This window comes from Neolamprologus brichardi, chromosome 6 (assembly GCF_056152115.1).
Source record: "Neolamprologus brichardi isolate AB-2024 chromosome 6, ASM5615211v1, whole genome shotgun sequence".
In the NCBI taxonomy this organism is placed as follows: domain Eukaryota; kingdom Metazoa; phylum Chordata; class Actinopteri; order Cichliformes; family Cichlidae; genus Neolamprologus; species Neolamprologus brichardi.
In genome coordinates this window covers 13,846,659-13,869,392 of record NC_142109.1, presented here as the reverse complement: position 1 = coordinate 13,869,392, position 22,734 = coordinate 13,846,659, and the positions used below count along the sequence as shown (strand labels likewise).

Genomic DNA, 22,734 nt, shown 5'->3' with positions numbered 1-22,734 from the left:
CAGCTGAAACCAAAAGGTCTTCCCTCCCTTACCGAGTGGTAACAAAAAAAAAAGGAAATAAAAATGCTAATGGACAAGGAGGAGCTGACATGTATGGCATTCAGATAACTCAATAAAATATGCACAGTGAATAATCAGCATATGAAAATACAAATGTTTTAACGCTAGAAAAGTGAGTGCAGTTATTTGTTCGTCTGTAGGCTGGAGGGGACCGACGAGCCCCACGCATACAGATCTTTACAAAAAATTGTTGCTGAGGAAAAAAATAAAACAACAGTCTGACAACTTGTGAGTCCAGGAGTCAACCCGATTGCTGTCACGAGTCGATCAAAACTACGGCCAGTGTCTGAATTTTATTCTGAGACATCGCCGAAGCGTCAGTTCAATGAAATCGTGGTCGTGCGGAGCTATGACCTGTTAAACCAAAAGACCAAGAATTCACTGCCACCATTTTTAATGTACCTTTTGTTTTTTTTGGAGGGTGAAGTTCTTCAGATGTGGGGCTGCACCTCTTTGCTGTTTTAACAAAACAGAGCATGAGGCACCTATTGTCTCTACAAAACCCACGACACACAATTACAACAAATGTACAAAACTCACAGCAGATTATCTGTAGTAATAAAACAGTATGGAAAATGAAATATGCACCTGAAAAACAAATCTTATGAATACTGCAAATATTTTTTTTTTTTTTTCAAAATCTGCTCTCAGCAGATACCAGTTCAAAAAAAGAAAGAAAAGAGCAGCTGTGTAGCAGCCCCAAACCACTTCTAGCTTTAGTAAGACTGGAAAAGGTGAAAGAGAAGGCACCATCATGCTTTTATCAAGTCGAGAGAGAAATGGATATACACAGAAAAGCGAAACATACAGTAAACTATGATTTTTGCTGTACATTTATTCAATTACTCCGCACTTAAGACAGGAAGGGAGGGAAGAGGGAGAGAGGTGTTGACCATCCCAGTTTCGCAGTCTAGCTGGCAGGACTTAAAAAAAGAAAAAAAAAGAAAGAAGAAAAAAACTAAACACTCAGAATCAAAAGGGAAAAAACAAACAAACAAAAAAAAAAAACAAAACAAGAGCAAGCCGCCATCATTACTACTCTTCTATTGTTCAGCTTTGTTTCTCATTTATCCTTTGTTTCCTCACTCATCGGGTGTACGTCCAGGATTAGAGGATTTTTTTTGATTCATAAATGAGAGAAAAGTGTCATGTAGATTTGTTTATCTTGTCCATCCAGCAGTAATCGAAAGGTTGTTTTGGGTCAAAAATGTGAAAAGTACATTGGTCACAGCCGACGGGCTGCGAGTGAGGCCTGCCCCGGTTAAGTCGTATCGCTTTGAGACAAAACAGGTCTCTCCAGCTGCGTTCCGAGCATGGATGTCAACGTAACATGACAAAAGTACCCATTAGTGCATATTGATGAGAGCATTATGCAATTTTGAAGCAGTGGTCTCTCAAAAAAGAAAAAAGTAAAAGGCAAGCTTTTCCCCCAGGAACTGCACAGAACTTTGCATCTCACTCTTCTCGACCTGTGACTGGCAGAAAACCATACCATATAAAATGTGCAATAGAGGGGATTTCTTGAAGCAGCGCCCCAGTTAAGTCAAGGCATATATAATCTCTTTTGATGGGCTGTATTATTGTGGTTAAGTCTCATCAGTCCCTCCTAATGTGGCAGATTACTCCTGGTTGGTTTGCCTTTTTTCTTTCCTTCTTCTTCTTCTCCTCGCAAATTTACAAATTAAAGTCTGCGAATTCTTGAGAAACCTGAAAAGGATGCTCAGCTCACAACTAATAAGCGACATTTTTTTGTTTGCTTATTTTGTTTTTGTCTATTTCACAAACAAATGGTTGACAGGCTGTGTCACATTCCAAAGCAAAGAGGGAACAAAAAAAATGAAATAAAAAACCAAACAAAAACAAATATATACTTTTATACATGAAGATTTCTTTTCGTTAACGAGAACGGTTGAAGATGAAGAACACGATACTACTTCCACGCTTGAAGGGAGGAGGGGTGCTCTTTTCAGCGACGAGGGGTCGTGAAGCGGCCCTCTCCCTGGCCACTGGAGCCCCTTCCAGAGCCCATGCCAGGTTTGGGGGCCATGCTACCACGAGGCGGCGGTCCCCTTCCATCACGCATCATCCCGCTTCCCACGACGCCTCGTGAACCTCCGGCACCCCGATCGTTGCGCCTCATGTCCCGACGTTCGTCTCCCCCACGGGTCTCTCGTTCACGCACTGCTCTCGTCTTCTTCTCCTCCACGTTCAGACGCACCTCGCCTCGAAACATGATGGGCTGCAGGGAAAATTAAGAAGGCCACGGTCATTTTCCTGCCGTTTCACTTTGCTCCTCTCCCAGACTATTTAAGCATTACTCTCCAGGTCTGTTTCATTCAGGTGGCAGCGACCCAGAGTGAAAGGACACTGGTGAGATTGCTGCCAACTTGAAAAGCATGTTTAAGGTTTATCCTTACCACGGCACCGACCAATAAAACCCCACTATTACCTGATACTGTGTAATGGCATCAATTTAGATATCAAATGGAATTTCCTGGATTTTTCTTGTCTCGTGGGCATCACTGATAACCCCAGCCTCAAAAAGCAAAATCTTTCCCCACCCCATAAAAAGGACTCTTGAGCATGTCTGCAGGACTGGTTGAGGCAGAGCTGCCATTTTTGTTCACTCCCTGAAAATATGATTCTTTACACCTGCACTTATGCATCTGTGTGCTGGATCTTCTCCACTGTGTCAAAATGGCCACTCTTTAACTTGAACTCCAATTTTGTTAAAGAAGAGGCAAAACCTTTTGACTGGGCTTGGTGGTGTGCAGACATTTTGTTACTGTGGTCCCCCAATTTTTCAATTTTAGTGGGCAGGCATAAGGTAGTGCAGAGACTTCAGGGAATTGCAGTAAAACATCTGCTTATTGTCTCATCATGGATTCACAGAGAAAACAAAAACAAACATGTGCCAGACTGGATGCCACAGATTCAGGATCGGACACTGATAAAGACCCATGATGATGCTTGGCATGAAAGTTGGGCCAGTTTGACACCAGAGTTGTGTTTTGTCTGTCAGTGGCTAATTTGCAGATGCACTAATGCAAGCAGTTAGAACAAGATTTTTCACAGAGCCATCAGGAAGAGAACAGAAAGTCTGAAACCAGTCTAGACACGCTCAAGGAAAAGACCCTTGAAGTTTTTTCCTTTCTCTGGGTGGAGACACGATAGCAATTTGACTTCATCATCTTGCTTTCCTCTTTGCATATTTAAAATCTCAATATGTGACTGACAGGACAAGGGATGCAAACAAATATATCACAGAAAACAATGACTTATGTTTCAATCAGTATGTATTCAATCTGAGCACGTAGGTGAACCCTAGCATCAAATGAAATGTAGCAATGCGTGTCACCAAAATCCACCACCAAATGAAACAAAGTGGGTAATGAAATGTTGATACATGCCCCTTCTACCTTGGCCCCCAGGATTCTCTGCACAGGCTCCGAATCGTCAAAGACAACAAATCCAAAGTTAGGCAACTTCCCACCAACGCCCTTGGTGTTGATTCGCAGTTCCACCACAGTTCCATATGCTGAAAGATCAGGGGATAAATTAAAAAAAACATTAATCAATTTTGCATATTTTTTTAATGTGACAGAAAATAAATATAATAAAAAATAATAATTTTTTTTTTAAAAAAAAGCATACTCATAAAAAACTCTTTGAGCTCGTTTTCATCAATGTCATGTGGAAGATTGCCAACAAAAAGCTGGTGGCTGTCAGGGTACCGAACGATTCGCCTGCTATCCATGTCACCAGACTCTGAATCGCCCCTGCTACCTGCAAGTCAGAACAACAGGCAATGAAAATGTAGAATCACACATCGGAGCAACATCATGTAGTAGCCAAATGACAACTGAAAAATGTTCTCAGTAAGAAATAAAACAAGTGCTTTAAACAGTAATATTTACCTTTATTCACAAAACTCAAGTGCTGTTTTCCTGTTTGAGAGTCTGAAGATGCAACGCCATCTAAAAGCGACACAGATGTACAGATAGTATAAATAAACCAGATTTAAACAAAAAACCAAAACCGAGGAATCTTCAATCTAAAGAGGTCGGTGTTAGCATTACCAGATCTGGGACCCCGTGGAGTGAAGGTTGGTCTGTCGCGAGTGCGCTGGTCTCTGGGGCGAAGAGGTGCCGTCTGTGTCTCCGGCTTTGCATCAGCTCTGGGCTAAACAAGGCAAATAAGAAATTAATATCATCTCAGCTTTATCTAGGATCAGACAGAAATCAGTCCTTTTGTGCTGGGCCTTTTCCTGACAAAACTTTTCCTTTTTACTGGTTGTTCAACATATTGGTTGTTAGCATTCAAGCGGTTGCTTCAGGTTTTAAGGAATTGCTGACTTTCCTCCATATTTTCCTTGAGGAGACTGTATATGCCTGGTTCCAAATGAAATTTTTTATTTTGTTTGCCGCATGAAATCGGAAAAGTCCAAACACGTGTTAATGTCCTTTTCAATGAGCAGAGGTCATTCACACATGTGTACCAAAGTTATTGCTCTTCTTCATCACAAACATTCAATGTGATGCACGTTTGAAATGAGCACTGCAAGAGACTTTAAGAAGGGCCTACTTTAAGAGGGGCACCTACAGTATCTCATTAATAAGGTTTAATTTACAACAAGCTCTCTTGGTTTTTAAGTTAATAAACTCATGGTAGTTATTTACCTGTGAGCTTGGAGCCTTAACAACATGGGGTGAGATTCCAGAAGAGGTGACTGTGCCAGAAGGAGGCAGGTTTTTACTGGTCACCAAGGCCCAGGAGAAAGGCTGTTAGGAGTACAGTAATGCATCATTAGGGCTACACTGATAATGCTCAACAGCCACACTGTCATATCAATGTTTGTAACTTTGATTAGAGCGTATTAGTGCCATGTGGATTCTGTATCGTCCTGCTCTGTGCATCTTAACATTACAAAATGCATTGTTTTTCCTTCTGGCTTTAAAACTGGATCACAGTAAAGTTGTTATTCTCTAAAATGTTAAATGCATCCCTTTAGATTCAATGAACTTGTATTGCCCCTTGTAATATGAGATGGAAACCACTAAGAAGTAATTTCTCCTCACCTTGGGAGGCTCCAGGGTGTTTGGTGGAGACTCCACAGGGACTGGTGAGGGTGCCTTCTCCTCCATCTCTTCAAGAACCTTCTCCTCGACCTCGGGCTTCGTCTCCTCTACCTTGGGCTCTGGTTCGGGTTCCGGCTCCGGCTCTGGAGCTGGTTCTTCCATGGGCTCTTCAACCCCGTTGCTACAGACCACAAATAAGGAAACATGAAACAAATGTGTCACCGCCTCAGACGGATCATATTTGAAAGACTTTCATCTTACATTTGATTGCACAGAGTTCTAATCAAGTTCTGCGTACCTGACGGGGTGAGGTTCATAATAGGTGCTGCTGTTTGGGCTTTCCTGAAGTGGTTCAGGGGAAGTCGGCCTCTCCTCTGGCTCCTCTTCAACCTCCTCCTCCGATTCTGCGGAAGCAAAATAGTTAAAAAAAAATTTAAATTTTTTTTTTTAAAAAAAAGAGCACTTTAAAATATGAACATTTACTTAAACTCACTAGTTTTAAGAAAAAGAAAAGTCACTCATGAAAATCTCACCTTCATCAAGCTCAGCTTCAGAGTCTCCAAAAACCTCATCCTCATAACAGAAGATGTCATTGTGGACGTAGAACTTGTTCGCCACTGACCCCTGAGAACATGAAAAAAAAAAAGAAATAAACTATTTAATATTTATACACAAACGGCACATGTTACAGTACTAATTTCATGTATATCTTTTCAATTAGGCTGGTCTTGTGTAGCCCTGATAAGAATTTATTAGTCTTTGTAGGTTTTCAGTTATCCAGGTCATGGTGGTTTAAGGATCTTGGAAAGAAAGCAACTGTACTTTTCATAAGTAGCGAGTTTCATAAAGATGTTCAACAATTATTCAGAACTGAAGATGCCTCTTGGATGAGAGGTGAAATGTCATCACAAAACTTCTAGTCGCTTTCTTTCCAAGATCCTAACACTATTCACTTATTCCCTTTATTGTGAGGCCACTTTGAGACATGTGGGGAGCACCGAGAGGTAGAAGCACTCACCTCTGGAGCAAGCACAAACGTTTGCATGAACTTCCTCATGGGTTGACCATTGTTCGACAGTTCTCCGAGGACTTGTACCACCACTCCATCACTCAGTGTGGCATGAGCATCCACGTGCCTGATCTTTGTGTGGCATTCACTAAACTGCAACGACATGACCTTCTTGTGGATTTCCTAAAATATGCAGGGAGGGGGAAAAAGAAAAAAAAGAGAGAGAGAGAGAAAATGAAGGAACTAGGAAAATAGGAATCTTATTTCTAGACTCTCAAAAAAGTTTTAATTACTAATTTGGCAGGTTAAAAATCAGCAGAATTTACCCAGTGTGTTTTAATTTTATAAGTATACATCAGCTCAGGATGCAAGATGGTATTTTTACCTCTGGCAATTTAATAATACCATTTTTTTTACTTCCCCGTACATATATTCTTTGCAGACAGTGACTTATTTAAAACGTTTAAATTCCATTAAAATGACATTTCACTAAAATTAAGTATTACCCCATTAATGAACTGGGGCTACAGTACCTACCGCTTGCCCATACACTGCTTCTGCCAACTTTCCACTTGGGTCGAGTCCTCCATGAACGTAGGAAGAATTCCTCCCGTAAAACCTAATCGCAAGTTAAAAAGCATCATTACCCACGCACAAATTTCCCATCAAATAGACCGTCATGTAAACATTTTGCAATTACCTGTGCAGAAAATCTGGTGCCTTGTTTAAGAGTGTGTAATACTGCCTCACAAACTCCCGCCCTACAAGCAGGGGACTTGGCTTCTCCATCACCATTTCTTTGGTAAACAATATTAAGTGCTGAAAAGAAAAAACAAACAAACAAAACAAAAAACGACCAGGATTTAGTTATAATACCGTGAAGAGCATGCATTTAAACATTCAGTTGGTGATTACACATACCCTAAACCACATTAGCAAAAGTCAAAATATTTAGTTTGTGGAAAAACATCCTGGAAAGACTACCACATAAAACTTAAGATAACTCAATACTATTAAACAACACCGTGCATAACTAACAAAGAAAAAAGGTCCATATATTTTTAGCAACACTCAAAATTCCTCCACTAGGATTACATCTGCAGTCATAATAGAGTGGCAACTGAGTGACGGACACAGAAAATGAAGTTCAGAGTCAGTTAAAGCGCATCGTGCATTGTTTGCGGTCAGGCCATTTTAAGGAAGTCCATGTTGAGCACACGCAGTTGCAGTGCCTGAGGTAAACATGGATGTATCTGAGCAGCAAGTACAGGAAGTACAGAAAGGTCTCCTCTTTGCTAGAAAAGCGCTTCGTTTTCATCGTCTAGGCCCACGTTTCATCAAACCAACATTAACTCCATACCAAAAGCAAGACAGCTGACTGTTTAGCTGACTGGCTGGCTAATACACTAGCCGACATTCAACTGCGCCATCACGTCTATCCAATGAGACAAAGAGGGAAACCAGCTGATGATTAAAAAGGGAAGCTAGTAGTGCAGGTGCTCTGGTTAACGAGTGGAGAAAGCCAGCGAAACTACCGCTAAATCGAGTTGCAACTATACATCACGTTCATGTGTTATATCTGCGTAACCATATGTAGATGAGTGGCCTGCTATAAAGGGCCTTTCGTCTAACCACATTTTGTCATCTTTCACGTTTACTGACGTCTAACAGACGGATCCAAAAACCGCACCGTATGTGCGCCAGTTCTAGAAGTTTAATGAGCACTGACACACGTTATATAGTGGACTGAATGAATATGAATGCCAGTACCGGCCTCTTTGCTGTCACCGTAAACTGCTAACACGAGCCCAGCAAACTGAATCGAAACTCAGAGCCTGCGACACTGCTAACTGGCTAACACTAGCGTTAGCTGACTTGTGGCGTCGTCGTTTTTTCTTTCGACAGGGACCACTTGTTCAGACAGCGGGAATATTTCATTTACACGCAACCCTGGAAAACAGTCGACATCCACACATACATACAACTAGCAGGCTGTTTGAAGGCAGAGCTCGGGTAAATCAAGCCGACCTGATGTTAAACCCGGCGTTAGCAATGGCTAGAGCATTTGCCATTGTAGTTAACCAACAGAGAGGTTCCACTACTGATACTATCCACTCACTCTTTTTGTTTGTTACATTTGTTACAAAGCCCAAGTAAGATAAAGCTCCCTCACACTTCTGTTAGCCAACGCCTGAGTGTCCAGCTATTATCAATGAAACAAGTTAAGAGCTAATGCTAGCTCTCAGAGACAACAAAGGAAGACGATTTAACTAACTTGATCCAGAGTTAAAACGTCTAACCACACAGCTAATGCGGAATATTTGCACAATAATTACACATTTTAGTCGCCAACTCTGAATTATTACTCGATGTAATCGATTGGAATAGTTGCGGTGTAACTACACAATGCAGCTAACATTAGGCTAGCTGATGCTGTAACCATTAGCTTAGAGGAAGGCTAACTTACCTTGTGAAAGACCTATCTATGTAGACAGAATGGTGTGTAATAAATAATTATGAGCAACCGACTGTAAAGGGTTCTGAATTACAGAAAATCCCAAATGAGATACTGTGCGATTTCCCACGCTGTTCTCACTGACAGTTTATGATCTCTGCTCTACCAGAGATTGAAGATTTAAAGCGATAGCTTCGATTTATTGTTGTACCCCTGCAATCCGGGGCTGGGAACCCCCATTACACAAATTCAGCCAATGGACTGATTACACTGGGCAACAAAGAGAGTGACGTCAGATAAATAACCACGCCCCTACAAAACTATCCGCAAACGTGTGGAGCGTAATTGAAACGGTACTCATGGACAGGAGTGTTTTTAAACTCTTTAGTTGCCCTGCATTGAGGTTTTTGCGGTGTCTTGATATATGTGATCTATGATCTATGTTGATATATACGTAATTGTCTGTAGCATGCATACTGCATGCATAATAACATGCATACTGTATACTGTTTAAACGTGCATATCAAATCCATAATTCTGTGATTACAACGCATTCTTTTGGTAAAAAATCTCATTACAAACCAGTTCTAACTGTGAACAACTTCTTCTCCTTCTTCTCAGCTGTTCCATTTAGGGGGTCCACCTCTAATTCTCCTTATCACTAGCATCCCCTTCTGTCACACCAACCCTCTGCATGTCCTCCGTTACATCCATGAATCTTTGCATATTCAACAGTACTCTGTCCAACATATACACTATCCTGCTTCTTCATATATCCGAATCATCTCAGCCTTGCCCATCCATCCTCGTCTCCAAACTGCTCAACCCGAGTTGTCCCTCTGATGTACGCAGTTTCTATCTGGTCGCTCCCAAGAAAATCTCAGCATCTTTAGCTCTGCCACCTCTAGGTTGGTTACCTGTCTTTTCTTAGTCCCACCATCTCCAAACCACATATCATAGAAGGTCTTACTACCATGCTGTAAACATTCCCTTTCACTTGCCACCACCCACTCCTCACTTGCCACACTCTGTTCTCTGTTCTAGGTATTTAAACTCATCCCATGCTCCCTACTCTCACTATTGATTACAGTTTTGTCTGCAGGCATAGTCCATGAAAACCTACCTGACAGCTATAGAAGAAACTCATCTCTATCAGTCGAAAGATGACATAATATTTTTCCAGTACACCAGGGCAGGACCGTTTCTCAGTCAAAGTTGTTAGTTTATTTTGATTTGTGTGCACTGACTGTTGTGCTCTAAGATGTTTACTGTATGTTTCTCTGTTTTCGGATTAATTACCTGTGGAGACAGAGCAAAAGAAAGCTTTGTGAAACTTAACTGAGACTTGACACTAAAAGTGAGGTTATTTAAACCGATGAAACAACAGTGAAGCATGATTTCTGACATTTAACTCTATCTTTGATTTTAGGTTTCCCAAAAGTGGATATTAAGCACCACCATGTGGTCAAACAGGCTTAATGCCTGTTACTGTGGGACATTTTTCTTTGCTGGTAACAGAAAAAAGAAAGAAATAATAAAAACCTGCACAAAATGTAGGGAAAGGTTAAAAATAATTAATCTTGGTTGCTCGGTGGTTGATATATGTGTTTTGTCACTGACGTAAATAGAAAAAAAGCTTGATTTAATACTTTTACAATGTTTCTTAAAACAGTTTGGTTTACTAAATTTAGGTGAAGAGGCAAAGTTTTGCTGATTTGATGTTTTAAAAAATATATAAAAGTTAAAGTAAAAAAAAATATTTTGTAAGATGGGTGACTTGTACATTTTAAATATCTACAATCTGGAAATCAGACAAGCTTGTTTTTTTAATATCATACATCTTTCTTTTTAATTTAGGATGCATAGTGCAGAGAAAGTCAGAGCCTGATCATCGGTGCATTATACATATAACACCTCCATCATCATGGCTTACTAGAGTGCTGGAAAGACACAAAATAAAAAATCTGAAGTTGCATTTTTTTAACCTCCAAAGTATTGAGAAACATTTTTTTGCATAATATTTGGACACGTGAAACACATAATACAAATTAAATTATATAGTAACCAACAAAATGGAGAGCAGACCGTAGGTTAACATCATTACCTAACTAAACAAAATTACTGAAACCATGTTTGTTAGTGGAGTTTGTTTTTAAATATGTGCTTGAGATTTTAGAGTTGTTGTTACACCCATGTATAACTACAGAAGCCCAGTGTGAAAGCACGTTATTACCAAAGGGTCAGTTTGACCAATTTACGGCCATGATCATGCATTTTATTTAGAAGCTAAAATGCAGCAGATCAAATATAGTTCCCGCTGATTTTGACGTTTTTTTTTGTTTTGTTTGTTTGTTTGTTTGTTTTTTGCATGTGGAGCACTGAAATTTCTGACCTCCTGTCAGTATGCTCCTCTTAGCCCAGTGCCTTGTTGCCATAGCAACCACAGACCCAAACACGGAGCGCTTGTGTAACTTTATAAATAAAACCTGTATTACATTTTCAGTAAGTGCAAAGCTCACTGGTCGTTAAAAGAAAGCTAAAAAAAAAAAGTTTTCAAATACAATTACAACTTTTTTTCAAATTCTGAATTCTGGGTTTTACTAATTAAATACAACCCTACACCTTCTAGCTTTTACACGCTGTAAATCCAAACAGTGAAATCTTGTTCAGTTTTATTAAGACATTGGGGTTAAAAAAATTAGATCAATTTCATTAAAAAAAAAAAAAAAGTTTCCCTTGTGGTATTTTCCATCCTTTACTGCGACGCCATGACTTCTACTGTAACCCGAGTCCAACCCAAGGAGTTTTTTGGGGGAAGAGTAACAAGAACAAGATGGCTGTCCCGGGATGAGAAAACTATCTTCTTTTTTCACGTAAACACGGCATTTTAATGCGGCAGACAGTTCAGTCCAAATACCTGTTTATCTAACAACTTTAACCACTTTAAAGGCATCACTTTGAAACGGACGTCGTTTTTCACGGGACTTTTCGGGAAGTTTCTAACGGTTTGTTGAGGGTGGAAACTACTGCATTAGCTATGAGGAGCAGAACATCGTTAGTGAGATCGCTTTACCGTGAATGTTACGCACACGGCAAGGTTTTGTGATCTCATTCAATTGGCCATTTGACTAATTTTCTGCTTTATTTGTTTGGTTGTTTTTAAGGCGTTTAACAGTTTAGTTTGTCACCTCTGAAAGCTTCAGTCGCTGCTGTTTATGGGTAACATTTAGCTTTTTCGCATGCCCGCACCATATTATAATAATAAAATACATAAATAAATAATAATAATAATAGCTGGACCATGAGTTCATCTCGAGTCAGACCCCAGCAGCTGCCTCAGAGCCAGGCTGCTAGGTCGGCAAACAAACTCGACTCAAGTGAAGGGATAGAGATGGAGAACATCCAGCATCAAGACCTGGGTCTCGGTGGAGTCGTAGGCACCCCGTCCCCACCTTCGCGACAGGCGTGGAGCCGGGATAACCCGGGTTTTGAACCAGAGGACGAGATCATGGAAGCAGACTGGCCTCAAGCGAGTCCCGGGAGAAGGTCGGCGTCCACGGCCTCCGGCAGCAGCTGCAGCAGCAGCGGTCTGGGTAGCTACAACCGTGGGGGCAGCAGCACCAACATCCCCCGAGGAGGACTGTATCCAACCCCGACTTTGGAGCAGCAAGACAGGCATGGGCACCCCAGCTGTCTGAAGCAGATACTCCAGAAAATCAGAAGTAGGTGACGATTTTCATTCTTATTGTAAAGAATAACGCCAAAAAACATGTACAGTTCACTAACAGTCATGCTATTTTTTTTTACTAAGTGTTATTTGTGTTTTTATTTTGTAACTGTTAATAAAGACGATGCACGCATAATAAAACACAATACTTCGTCCATTAAAGTAAGGAATCACATATATGTTTGAATTCTGTATGACCACTTTCTTCTCTATTGTTATCAGTAAATCTGAGTTTAATAATTGCACTAATATTGTCGTGATGTGTCATAGCCTTTATTTATCTCATGTATATAAGGATTTATGCAAAGAGGGAAGCCTCAAGTGTTGTCACTCTTCTAAACTTTCCTGAGATAGTTGCACATTTAGTCTCTGTGTAAATGTTGCACGTTAATAGTTAACTGTTTCCTTTGTAGTTCTGTGGGGCACAGAGCTGATGGAGGAGAGTGACAACAGTCGAGAAAGATACCTCAGGAATGTACTGAGGGAGATGCTCACATATATCGCATTCCTGATCACCATCTGTATCTGTAAGTAAACATGCAAGTCTTGTTGTGTCCTTTGGGAGTAGTTCCTCAGAAGTGACTTATTACGTTGATCATTATTGAGAAATACTTAGGAGATCCTCCTGATAAATAGCATAAATTAAGCTCCAGATAACAGTTGTGGACTGAACTGAGAGTGACTCATGGACAGCTGTTTAAAATGTGGCATCTGTCCTGTAGCTGAAAATTTACTTTCCATACTCACAGCTTAATGAGTCTGGCAGAAAATCTAAATTTCAGCATTTGTCAATGGGCATAAATTCAAAAAACAGCACAAATTTCAAATGGCAAAAAGAAGCGGCATGTTTGGAAAGAAAGTTAAAATAAAGAAAGAACTCATGGTAAAGTTTTCCCTTCTCTCTTCTTGCTGCAATAAAAAATGCCAAAGTGTGGTTTAGGGTGGATCAGGAAATGATTTCCTGGCAGGCACCATTAAGGCTTATTTTGCCAGCCTGAGCCCGACTGTTAAAAGCATTTTCCAGAACTACTGAAAAACTGCAGAGAATAATAATGCATTACAAAATTAAAAATAGATTCAGCCTAATTTTGAATTAGAGTGGATGTCAGAGTGGATGTAAACTGTGTCATTGCTGCTGGTGCTAATAGAAATTTCATTCTCTTTCCTGTCATATCCTGATTTGTTCTGCAGTGACCTATGGGATGGTGAGTGTAAATATGTACCATTACACCAAAGTCATGTCTCAGCTTTTCCTGGACACGCCGCTGTCCGCCGGGGACCCCTCTACTTTTAGGAGCCTGTCAACCATGGAGGATTTCTGGAAGGTAAAGTGTAACATTCATCCTGTCGTCGATGTCTTTTACTCTTCTGCAGTTTTGTTATAATTTCATAACATCTCAAGAAAGGAAGGTCATGTTTAAAGGAGTAGTTTAAAGTCAACTTTTTCAACTAATGTTTATTTGCTCCCTACTGACCAGATGCATTTGAAGTTTCTGATTTTGGTGATTTGGTGATAGTGGTGATTTTAATATTCATGCCTGCTGTGATGCTAAATCCCTGGTCAAGGACTTTCTAAATGTTATAGACTCTTTTAACCTGACACAGTGGGTCACTGTCCCCACTCATGAAAAAGGACACATACTGGACTTGATCCTATCCCAGGGGTTGTATTTGTGCGTTACAGAAATATATTACTTGTTTAACAGCTTCAGTCATCGTTGTTGTTTTTATTCATTGTTGTTGTTTTTATTGCATCATTGTCGTGCATTTTCCTTGTTTAGTTGCTCTTTAGTTTGTATAGTACTTTATGCAGCATGAGCTGTTGGAAATGTGCTATAAAAATAAGTTTGACCTTGACCTTTAGTTTGTGTTAAGCTAAGAAACTTTAACTTTCGGTTCATATTTATCAAATACATGTGAGTGTGGTGTTGATTTCATCTGTGAACTATTTCTTTATTTTAAAAGTGCATGGCAGTTTTAGTCTTGTGAAGTTGGTGTCCATGGCTGTTCAATCAGTGCAAACTTAGTAATAAACCACACTTTTGATTACAGGAATTAAAGATCTTTCTTCATGCCTTTGTCTGCCCTATATTCTCAGTTCACAGAGGGACCTTTCCTCAATGGCATGTACTGGGAGGTGTGGTACAATAATAAGAGCCTGCCAGAGAATCAGAGTCTTATCTACTATGAGAACCTCCTTCTTGGGGTGCCGCGCCTCCGACAGGTCAAGGTCCACAATGAGACCTGCTCTGTCCATGAAGATCTGAGGGATGAGGTCCAGGACTGCTACAACCTATACACCCTGACCAATGAGGATACTGCCCCCTTTGGTCCCAAGAATGGAACCGCGTAAGTTCATGAGTTTAAATTGGTTACATAAATATGTATCATATGGGATGCAGATATATTACTATCTACATCCTGTATGTTTCTCTCTTGGCCTCTGTCAGGTGGTTGTACACCCCAGAAAGCGAGATGAATAGCAGCAGTTACTCAGGTCAGGTGTCTAAATATGGAGGTGGAGGATATTACCAAGACTTGTCTCGTATCAAAGAGGAGTCAGCCATCCAGCTGCAGGTTCTGAAAGATCACTTGTGGCTGGACAGAGGCACTAGGGCAGTCTTCCTCGACTTCTCTGTCTACAACAGCAACATAAATCTTTTCTGCATCGCCAGGTAAGAATCAATAGCCTTGTCATAAATTATAATGTTGGGTTGTAACAGATTTATTGAGCTGAAACTATAATAACAAAACTACAGATAACATACTTTGAAATCATTATTATAGTTAAACGTAGGTACAAATATCTTCAAGAAAATGCCTAATTTTAATGTTTTCTGAGTTTGCTACTGAAAATTCACAATTTGAAAATAAAATAAAGTAAATCTAAAATAAATTTGCAGTTTTAATTGCAGAACAGAATAAATTTACTATAGACCCCTCTTTTCAATATATAATTTTTTAGATTTTCCTCTTGTATGACTGGACTATTAGTTTTAAGGTCTGTATAAGCAGAAAATGGTGAAAAATGCCCTTAGGTCAAATTGCCTATTTTTGGATTCGATTTTTGAATTTAAACTGAATTTAACAAAAAGTAAAAAGCTTTTAGTATTCTGTTAACTAAAATGTGTGTGGTAGCATATGGTTATCACCCGGTGCCTATCCACATTACTTTGCTGAACCTCAATGGTGGTGACTAGTATGGATGTATACACATGGCTAGTCCTAAATCCAAGAAGGAAGTTGCTGAGGAAAATACTGACCAACTTAAATCTACTTTTCCTCCCATTGTTAGTGAGGATTAGAAAGCCTAATCATGCTCCTTCCTGACTTATCATCAGCCAGATTCTTGATTTACACACTTTAGTTTGATTTGTTTCCACAACATAACAACACCAGCTACCGTTGCAATAGCTGACTAAATGTGGTGCATTTGTCAGGTTGCTGGCAGAGTTCCCTGCTACTGGTGGCGTAGTGACCTCTTGGCAGTTCCAGACGGTGCGACTGATACGATACGTGTCCAGCTGGGACTATTTTGTTGGGATGTGTGAAGTGGCTTTCTGCCTATTCATTCTCTATTATGTGGTGGAGGAAGTGTTGGAGATCCGCATCCACCGCCTACATTACTTCAAGAGCCTGTGGAACTGTCTCGATGTTCTTATTGTCACAGTGGGTATCAAGGTTAATTTTAGGATGATTACAAATTTGATTTGATTTGATATTCACAGACTTTCACTTGTTTGTTTCTTTCAGATGAGTGTTGTTGCTATTATTATGAACATAACGAGAACAGCCATGGTTGGAAACCTGCTGAGAGGCCTGTTGGAGAACCACACTGCTCACCCCAGCTTTGAGCCTTTAGCCAACCTGCAGGTTCAGTTTAACAACATGGCTGCGGTTATTGTCTTCTTTTCCTGGGTCAAGGTAAAAAAAATCTTCTTCCTTTACTTCATTATTCATCCAAGAGACCTTCAAGGAACACTTAGTGGAATTTACCAATGCAGCAGAGTTGACTAATGCGAACACTGTCTCACTTCCTCTCAGCTTTTTAAGTTCATCAACTTCAATAAGACCATGAGTCAGCTGTCCAGCACCATGTCTCGCTGTGCCAAGGACCTCATGGGTTTTGCCATCATGTTCTTCATCATTTTCTTGGCTTACGCTCAGCTGGCCTACTTGGTGTTTGGAACTCAAGTCAACGATTTCAGCACTTTCCAAGCCAGCATGTAAGAGCCTTGAAAATTTAGCTAATGAATGTAGGAACACCTCAAACCAGTGTTGTTTAAAATGTTTTATTTGTTTGTTTGCATAGATTTACCCAGTTTCGTATCATTTTGGGAGACTTTAACTTCTCAGAAATTGAAGAAGCTCATCCAGTTGTTGGACCTATATACTTTACAACCTTTGTCTTCTTCATTTTCTTTATTCTCATGGTAAGTAGAGAATCCACGTGATTTGTTAAATAAGTAACCTTTATTCTGGGTTTTAAAATTAATGCTCAGTTATCCTACAATATTTTCTCTCTTTATTTTTTACATAGAACATGTTCTTGGCTATTATCAATGACACATACTCTGAGGTGAAGGCTGACATGTCCCAACAGAGGACTGAGATGGAAATGACAGACCTTATTAAGAAGGTATTGAACAACATTTCTATTTCATTGTTATTTGTCATTAAGGCAGATTTCTTTTATATTGGTTTTGGCTTTGATAATAATAATAATAATAATAATAAGTATAAGCATGTACACCTGAAAGTGTGATTTCTTGGGTGTGACTGAATCTTAACAGGGAAAGTATTATGACACACTTTGTGGTCTGTTGTATATTTACTGTGATGTTGTTTGATGCTCATATTAAAGATCAGTTAGGCCATGTCCTCTCACCTGAGCAGGCACCTTGGAACGAATCTGGGCTGTTATGTCGAAGCTTGTATCTAAATAAATAGGGAGAACCATAACTTTCATTTCATGAGTTAGTGGGAAGTAAAAACTCCGGACATCAGAGCTGTGAATTTGGATGTGCCTGAGATGGGGGCGGGGCTTTAAAGCACAACTTCTGTCTTCAAAGAAATGCAAAGAGCAGCCAGTCACAAGAAATTAAGTTTCATAATGATGATGTTATGCGGAAAATGGGCAGACATCAGGTCTTGCTGTGGTGCATTCAAGTGTAAAAACTCTGCTTTGTAGTTTTAACAAAAAGACTGATGCTTTTCTCTTGAATCTATCTGAACCATGTGTGGAGTGTTGGGTGGGCAGTATTTTCTGCTTTTTGTGAGGTTTTTCAGGCTTTCCTTGCTGAGAAGAAGTGGTAGGACTGCAGTTATGTGTTTCTATCGCTGTCCAGAGGTGGCAGAAGTACAGACATTCTGTACTTAAGTATAACTAAAGAGTATTAAAAAATATTCCAGTAAAAGTTGAAGCATTGAGTCAACTTCTTTATTCAAGTAAAAGTAAAAAAGTACAGGCTCTAAAATGTACTCAAAGTAAGAAAGTAAAAAGTAGCTCTTTGAAGGACCTTTCTACCAGCTATTTTTGTGCTAAGCTAACTGAACCTTGTATTATACTAATGTAATTATAAAATAATATTAGTACATAGAAATACAAACTTTATTTCATTCTACATTGTATTTCTAATAAGGGTACTCAGAGTATAAAAAAATATCACTATTTTCTGTTTCCTCCATTGTAGAGAGTGACTTTGCCTCTAAACTAGAAAATTTCCATCTTTGAGTGAAGTTAGCTCTTTCTTTTCTCTCCCTGCTGGACCTTTAATCAGAATCAGAATAACTTTATTGTCATTGTCACAGGTACAACAAAATTAAAAGTGGTCCCCGATCAGTGCATCTAGCAACACGCTGTGTTTGTTTCAAAATGTAGGGAGTGAAAGTAAAAAGTTGTCAGAAAAAAGACCTACTCAAGTAAAGTACAGGTACCTGAAAATTCTACTTAAGTACAGTAACGAAGTATTTGTACTTTGTTTCTTCCCCCCTCTGTCGCTGTCAGTATATTATGGAAGAGACTCATTTATATTACTGTAAATGTAATTTGAAATATTTCTCTGGTTTCCTTCCCTCAGAGTTGTAACAAAGCTTTGATGAAGCTGAGACTAAAGAAGACAGCGGTAGATGACATCTCAGACGGTTTGCGTCAAGCTGGGGGGAAACTGAACTTTGATGAACTCCGTCAGGATCTAAAAGGGTGAGGAAACTCTATAATTTTGTTAAAATCCCTCAGAGTTGTTGTGCTCAGTTTGTTGAATATAACACTCATGCAGCCTGTCTTCAGTGTGTACTGTCTCTGAATTTGATTAGAAAGGGTCACACAGATGCAGAGATTCAGGCCATCTTTGCCAAATACGATCAGGATGGTGATCAGGAGCTGACGGAGCATGAACACCAGCAAATGAGAGATGACCTGGAGAAAGAAAGAGTGAGTGAAGCCACAAGCTTTTATTTTCACCATTTGGTAAAACAAGAAAAGAGTGTTATTTCAGTAACTGATCGGACAATCTGCACATAAGGGCAACAGTGCAGCCACAACAGCAGATGTTCAGTGTGTCTCTGCTCATACGCTAGGAGGACTTGGATCTGGAACGCAGTTCGCTGACTCGACCCAGCAGTGGGCGGAGCTTCCCTCGTACCCAGGATGACTCAGAGGAGGACGACGATGAGGACAGTGGTCACAGCTCTCGACGTCGTGGCAGCAGCTCTGGGGGCGCCTCGTATGAGGAGTTTCAAGTGTATGAAGTTTTTTTTCCTTCCTCAGATTTATCAGTAAATGATATTTAAAGAGATAATAATAATAAATAAACTGCTGGGCAGACTCAGTCGGTAGAGAAAGGACCATGGTGATAACTGGATGTAAGCATGGAATGAAGTCTAATTGATGACAGTTATTGGTGATTGTGAAACACTGGAACATCCTGAAGTATAGGTTAAACTTGTGCTGCATGAAAACATTTTGTCAGGAACAAATAATTATTTTTTAAATATATTTTTTAAATATTAATGAACACATAGTCATGACAGATTTCCTGAGACTGTTGGACAGACTAAAGACGAAGTTTATTGTCAATTCCAGAAACTAAAAAAACAACAACAAGCTGCAAGTTCAAGTTTAGATCTAAGGACTTTAAACCAGAGTCCAGATTTATTACAGATTTGTTAACTGTCAGTATTTATTATAGTAAGTTAAATATTTCTTTGTAACAGTAGCTGTGTCTGTCAGTGAACTACAACTCTACTGTATTAAATTTATGTGGTTGATGACAATAAATAGATATAAATCAGGCATAACATAATAACCAGATGCCTAATATTGTGCCCCCCTATTGAGACATGCACTCCAATAGACCCCTAAAGGTGTGGTGTGGTATCTGCAAATTCGTTATGTTCTGTTAGTCACGAGGTGTAGCCTCCATGAATCGGAGTACTTTGTCTAGCACATCCCACAAATGCTTGATTGGACTGAGATCTGGGGAATTAACTTATTCAGTAATTTGAGCTATAGTAGCTCATCTGCTGGATCAGATCACACCACATGCATCGGGCCAGCCTTCACTCCCCACATGCATCATTTTGGCCTTACCATCTATCATCCTGTCACTGGTTCACATTGGGCCACTTTTGATAGTTACTGACCACTGCAGACCAGGAACACATCACAAGAGCTGCAGTTTTTGTCCAGCTTGTCCCTTGTCAGACTCACTCATATCTTTATGCTTGGCTATTTTTTGTGCTTCTAACACGTCAACTCTGAGGACAAAATGTTCACTTCCTCCCTAATATATCCCACCCACTAACAGGGGCCATGATAAAGAAATGCCTGATCGGTGTATATGCAGCACTGGACATTAGCGAAACTGCATCTGTATTACTGCAGATGTGTTACCATCGTCCCTTTGCATATCTGCCAACACGTGCTGTACACAAAGACTGATAATGTAATAATGATTTAATTTTGTCATCAGCTAATGTTGGCAGGCAAAAATGGGTATTGTGTGTCACGTCGTAGTTTTTCACGCTGTTCTGAGTGATAGCAGCTACAGCGCTATATGACATTTAACAACAAGAGAGAAAATCATTCTTTGTTGTGCAGGCTGGTGAGACGCGTGGACAGGATGGAGCACTCTATCGGCAGCATAGTGTCAAAGATCGATTCAGTGATTGTCAAGCTGGAAGTTATGGAGAGAGCTAATCTTAAAAGAAGAGACGTGGTGAGCAGGCTGCTGGATGGAGTCATGGAGGTGAGGTGTTAATATGTTATTAATAATAATAATGGATTGTGACTGAATTGCACCCTGCAGCTCCCCTCAGTTGAGTTTTAAAACTATTCTAGCTTTTGGGGTTATTAGGTATTTTTTATTGTTTGGTTCATCACTCTCAGAGACAGTCACTCCCTTGAACAGTGATGAACACTGTGGTGAACACTATCGAACATTTAGGATTTAAGCAAGAGTCTTTTTTTAAATACTTGCCTTACATTCAAGAAGAAGCTCAGAATGAGTTATTATAAGTTAACTGGATAAACTCATGAGATGAATACGTGTGGGTCGAGCTGACGTTAACATCGTTTGACATTTAATCTGTTTCCGTTTGTCAGGATGAACATCTGGGGCGGGACACAGACACACACAGGGAGCAGATGGAGAGGCTCGTCAGGGAGGAACTGGAGCGTTGGGAGTCCGATGATATGGTCTCACAGGTCAGCCACCCACAGCCGGCCACTCCTGTTGGCCCGCGGCCTCGCCCTTCCTCGTCCTTGTCCACCGACGGCCTCGACACAGGCGTGAATGGGAGCGGCCATGTGTGAAGACTTGGCATGCTGAACTCTGCAAAGAAACTTTATTGGATCCTAACTTAATATGTGGGTCTTTGTTTTGCAGCAGAATGTGCTAAAGCTCATGGAAGGTGTTTAACTTACTCGACATATTAGAGAGGAAGTCAAATGCACCTCACCTGGTATACACAAATGCACTGAAAGAGAGAGGCTGTCACATGCAAAGGGTCTTTACTCAGTCTCACGTATTATTTTGACAGATGACGAAAGGTAAACAAAACAGACAAGGTGCTGAGGAGCAGTGAAGGATTTAATCATTACACCACAGTATTACACACGCATGTACCAGCGAGCAAGTATATTCAGAATTCAGTGTATGATTTTAATATTACATGCTTTCGATCGCTGTATGCACAATTATTAGCATTTACACAAAAGGCCTTTCTATGAATAATAATGTTGCTGATTACTTTTTTCATCATTTTAATATGCAGTAGGTACAAGCGTGGCACTTCCTGTCACATTTACTCATCCTTCCGATGAATTAGCTTATCGTTTTATGATACATATTGTAACTTTAAACAAACTTCGATTTGGAGTGCATCCAGTGTTCATGGGAAACCCATGCATTATTTTTCCTGTGGCTTTTTTTTTTTTTAATCTGTTGTGCCAAATAAAGTGTTACCAAAATACATCAGGGGGACTTTACTTGGTTTTATCTCACTTTACAAGAAAACATATATATAAAAAGAGAGAGAAATCACATATTATTATATACAGTGTTACAGATGAGTCATTATTTCAAAGCAGAATCAAATAATAGACATACTGTCTACTGATCTGAACAGAAAATAAACTGCACCCACAAACTTCCCTGAGACTGGTTCTGTTGGAGGTTTCTTCCTGTTAAAAGGGAGTTTTTCCTTTCCACTGTCTCCAAGTGTTTCTCATAGACGGTAATGTGATTATTGGGTTTTCCTTGTATTATTTGTAGGTCTTTACCATACAAATTAAAGCGCTTTGGGGAAACTGTTGTTGTGATTTGGTGCTATATAAATAAAATTTCTGAAAACTGAAAAGTAGGCCAAAAGTCATTTTGGATTTGTCTAAGAACGAGAAAGTTTAGATGCAGCAGTTTTAGTACATTGACATTTATTTGCAAATGATGTTAAATTAAAAGATATTTTACACATTTTAAGGTTTTCAGTAACCAAAATTTGGTTTGTACTTTAAATTTTTTCCATATACACTGATTTAAAGTTACGCAAAAAGTCCTTTCTGTGAATGCTAATTTCCTAAGTTTCTAAGTTTCCCAAGAGCTATTTACTCTGGTATAAAATCTTAGCGCAAAATATATGTTTCTTATTTCAGGAGAATTTATATCATGGTTTTGGTGTGTGGTAACTACACTAAGGTTTATAACTGTATTAATAATAATTAATGCATTAATAATAATAATAAAAAAACACAAGACCAAAAGTTACATGAAAATCTTTATACATGGTATGAAAAAACTAACAGAGTATAAATGTATTACAGAGTTTTGCTTTGGAAAACAGATAAAGCCATGATGTAATGCTTCAATTGCAAATGATCAGCTTTTAATTATATTATGAAAAATTA

The 22,734-nt window shown here is 39.5% G+C and overlaps 2 protein-coding genes across 4 annotated transcripts; one reads left to right on the top strand and one right to left on the bottom strand.

Annotated features, from left to right (window-relative positions):
- Window positions 1–437: 437 nt before the first annotated feature.
- g3bp2a (G3BP stress granule assembly factor 2a) lies at window positions 438–8,812 on the bottom strand. 2 transcript variants are annotated; one of them, XM_006787057.3, is made up of 13 exons: window positions 8,615–8,812; window positions 6,848–6,966; window positions 6,685–6,766; window positions 6,157–6,330; window positions 5,672–5,762; window positions 5,437–5,542; window positions 5,139–5,319; window positions 4,740–4,841; window positions 4,140–4,242; window positions 3,978–4,037; window positions 3,715–3,846; window positions 3,471–3,598; window positions 438–2,299 (listed from the first exon to the last, which is right to left on the bottom strand). In XM_006787057.3, exons 2-13 carry the CDS (start codon window positions 6,940–6,942, stop codon window positions 2,027–2,029), a joined length of 1,527 nt encoding a protein of 508 aa, XP_006787120.1. In that variant the 5' UTR covers window positions 6,943–6,966; window positions 8,615–8,812; the 3' UTR covers window positions 438–2,026. The 2 variants fall into 2 exon arrangements, with proteins under 2 accessions (XP_006787120.1, XP_006787122.1); XM_006787059.3 differs by having other exon boundaries at window positions 3,480–3,598.
- Window positions 8,813–11,369: 2,557 nt separating this feature from the next.
- pkd2 (polycystic kidney disease 2) lies at window positions 11,370–21,852 on the top strand. Of its 2 annotated transcripts, none has more exons than XM_006787056.3 (15): window positions 11,370–12,324; window positions 12,743–12,856; window positions 13,521–13,654; window positions 14,428–14,678; window positions 14,780–15,004; window positions 15,770–15,998; window positions 16,083–16,253; window positions 16,374–16,555; window positions 16,642–16,762; window positions 16,870–16,968; window positions 18,410–18,531; window positions 18,645–18,762; window positions 18,912–19,072; window positions 20,431–20,578; window positions 20,935–21,852. In XM_006787056.3, exons 1-15 carry the CDS (start codon window positions 11,904–11,906, stop codon window positions 21,142–21,144), a joined length of 2,706 nt encoding a protein of 901 aa, XP_006787119.2. In that variant the 5' UTR covers window positions 11,370–11,903; the 3' UTR covers window positions 21,145–21,852. The 2 variants fall into 2 exon arrangements, with proteins under 2 accessions (XP_006787119.2, XP_006787118.2); XM_006787055.3 differs by having other exon boundaries at window positions 18,909–19,072.
- Window positions 21,853–22,734: the final 882 nt, after the last annotated feature.

Bases quoted from the DNA above. Each gene is read 5' to 3' on its own strand.
- g3bp2a (XM_006787057.3), bottom strand. From the start codon at position 6,942: ATGGTGATGGAGAAGCCAAGTCCCCTGCTTGTAGGGCGGGAGTTTGTG. The intron at 6,331-6,684 runs GTAGGTACTGTA...TGCATATTTTAG, and splicing joins AAGCAGTGTATGGGCAAGCG to GAAATCCACAAGAAGGTCAT. The intron at 5,320-5,436 runs GTACGCAGAACT...TGTGGTCTGTAG, and splicing joins TATGAACCTCACCCCGTCAG to CAACGGGGTTGAAGAGCCCA.
- pkd2 (XM_006787055.3), top strand. From the start codon at position 11,904: ATGAGTTCATCTCGAGTCAGACCCCAGCAGCTGCCTCAGAGCCAGGCT. The intron at 15,999-16,082 runs GTGGGTATCAAG...TGTTTCTTTCAG, and splicing joins TCGATGTTCTTATTGTCACA to ATGAGTGTTGTTGCTATTAT. The intron at 18,532-18,644 runs GTGAGGAAACTC...GAATTTGATTAG, and splicing joins CTCCGTCAGGATCTAAAAGG to AAAGGGTCACACAGATGCAG.